The 1,719-nt window shown below is 38.0% G+C and overlaps 1 protein-coding gene across 1 annotated transcript; it reads right to left on the reverse strand.

Annotated features, from left to right (window-relative positions):
* Window positions 1-623: 623 nt before the first annotated feature.
* On the reverse strand, window positions 624-1,499 carry LOC110039079. Its single transcript, XM_020744027.1, has one exon. The coding sequence runs from the start codon at window positions 1,497-1,499 to the stop codon at window positions 624-626; it is 876 nt and encodes a 291-aa protein (XP_020599686.1).
* Between the last annotated feature and the right edge of the window lie 220 nt (window positions 1,500-1,719).

The following is a 1,719-nucleotide window of genomic DNA, read 5'->3' on the forward strand; positions in this document are numbered from 1 at the left end:
TCGTCTAAGCTAGCAGGGCTTAAGTGAGTAATGGATGTCTGCAAGAACTTTTGGATCCAATTTTCATTGGCAAAAAATCTATCCAACCTTTCCCACAAATCCTTCCTTCTCCAAGTAAAGGTAGGACCACTAAACCCCAGGTCAAATAACCCATTTTTTTGGATATTATCATTAAAGAATGATATATTGGTGGGGTTGGCTCAGCAAGAGAGGAAATACAACTGAAGTCTCCTCCCACCAGCCAGGCCTTATCAATTGAACCTTGGATGAGCTGCAAGGATTCCCACAGATCAATTCTAGCAGCTTTTCTAGCTTTAGAGCTACCAACATAGACAAAAGAAGCAAAAACTTCCATGTCCATAAAGCTAAGATTCATATGTAAGATTTGGGTATGATTAAGTAAGATAGAGCACTTCATTTCTTTCCTACAAAAAACCCAAGTTTTGTTGCTGATATTAGTGAACAGATTGAAGCCAGGGAAGACTTTTGCAATTTTCAAAGTGTTGAGATGAAACATGGGTTCCAAGATGGCTATGCACCAAAATTTATTCTTTTTATTAAGATATTTGAGTCTTTTTAATGATAAGGGGTGGGCATCCCCCCTAGTGTTCTAGTACAGTAGATCAATCATGGAGAGGGGGAGAAGAATAAGGATGGGACCTGGACCTAGTCCTCCCTCTTATTTTGTTAGAGCCCATTTTTATCTGATTGATATGAACCTCCAATCTCCGAAGCTCCTTTCCTTTTCCAAGGTCTTGTCCTTCTGATTTGTAGTTCTTTTTCTTCTTAGTTTTCTGAATTTGCCAATCTGACTCCAACTCTTTGTTCATAGCTTCTACCAGTTTCTGGCTGGGGGATTCCACCACTAAATCCACCGCTTGGTTCATTACATTTATGGGAGATGGGGAGGCAAGTATCTCCTCCCCCATTGTCTCAACCTCTGATTGGATCTCCAATTTATTATCCTTTGTAGATATTTGACCAACAACATTGCTACCATTTCTAACTGTCCCTGCCACACAGGAGGAATACTTTTGGACGAGAGACTCATCTGTCCCTGCAGCAGTAGTGGTCTTCTTTTGCACTTTTTTGTTTCCAACTTCCTGGAGATTGATGTTGGCATCATCCAACTCCTGCTGAGGTTGTTGGTAAACCCTTCTATTAGGGGGTTTCAACATATAGCATCTCTCGCTATTATGTCCAAACATTTTGCAATGTTGGCAATAATGTGGTCTTTGCTCCATGATTACTTCTTGCCAAAACCCACTCTGAGTGTCCCCAATCCAAATTCTCTTAACATCAAGAAGGGTAACATCCCTTTCCACTAAAATTCTTGTACTGGCTGGTCTGGCCTTATTAAAAGTAGCAGCATCAACCTTCAAAGGTGTACCCAAGGTGCACCCAATATTGAACAATGCATTCAATTTAAATAGGTGCAAAGGCAGTTTAGGTAGCTTAAAATCATATAGGCACTGTGGGACGTTCTTGTGATGGGTCATAATCAGGTGACCATTTTAAAATTTTCATTTCTGTTCCAGCTATGATGATGGATTGCTTTGCAAATATTCTGGCATAGTCCTATATAAATTAACATTATATCTAATAAAATAACAAATTAATAACTTAATCAAAAAATCATATTTATTTATTTTTTTCATTGTATTGCCTCAGATATATTAGATATAACAATATATATATATATATATATATATAACAATA

This window comes from Phalaenopsis equestris, unplaced genomic scaffold (assembly GCF_001263595.1).
Source record: "Phalaenopsis equestris unplaced genomic scaffold, ASM126359v1 Scaffold235097, whole genome shotgun sequence".
NCBI classification, from domain to species: domain Eukaryota; kingdom Viridiplantae; phylum Streptophyta; class Magnoliopsida; order Asparagales; family Orchidaceae; genus Phalaenopsis; species Phalaenopsis equestris.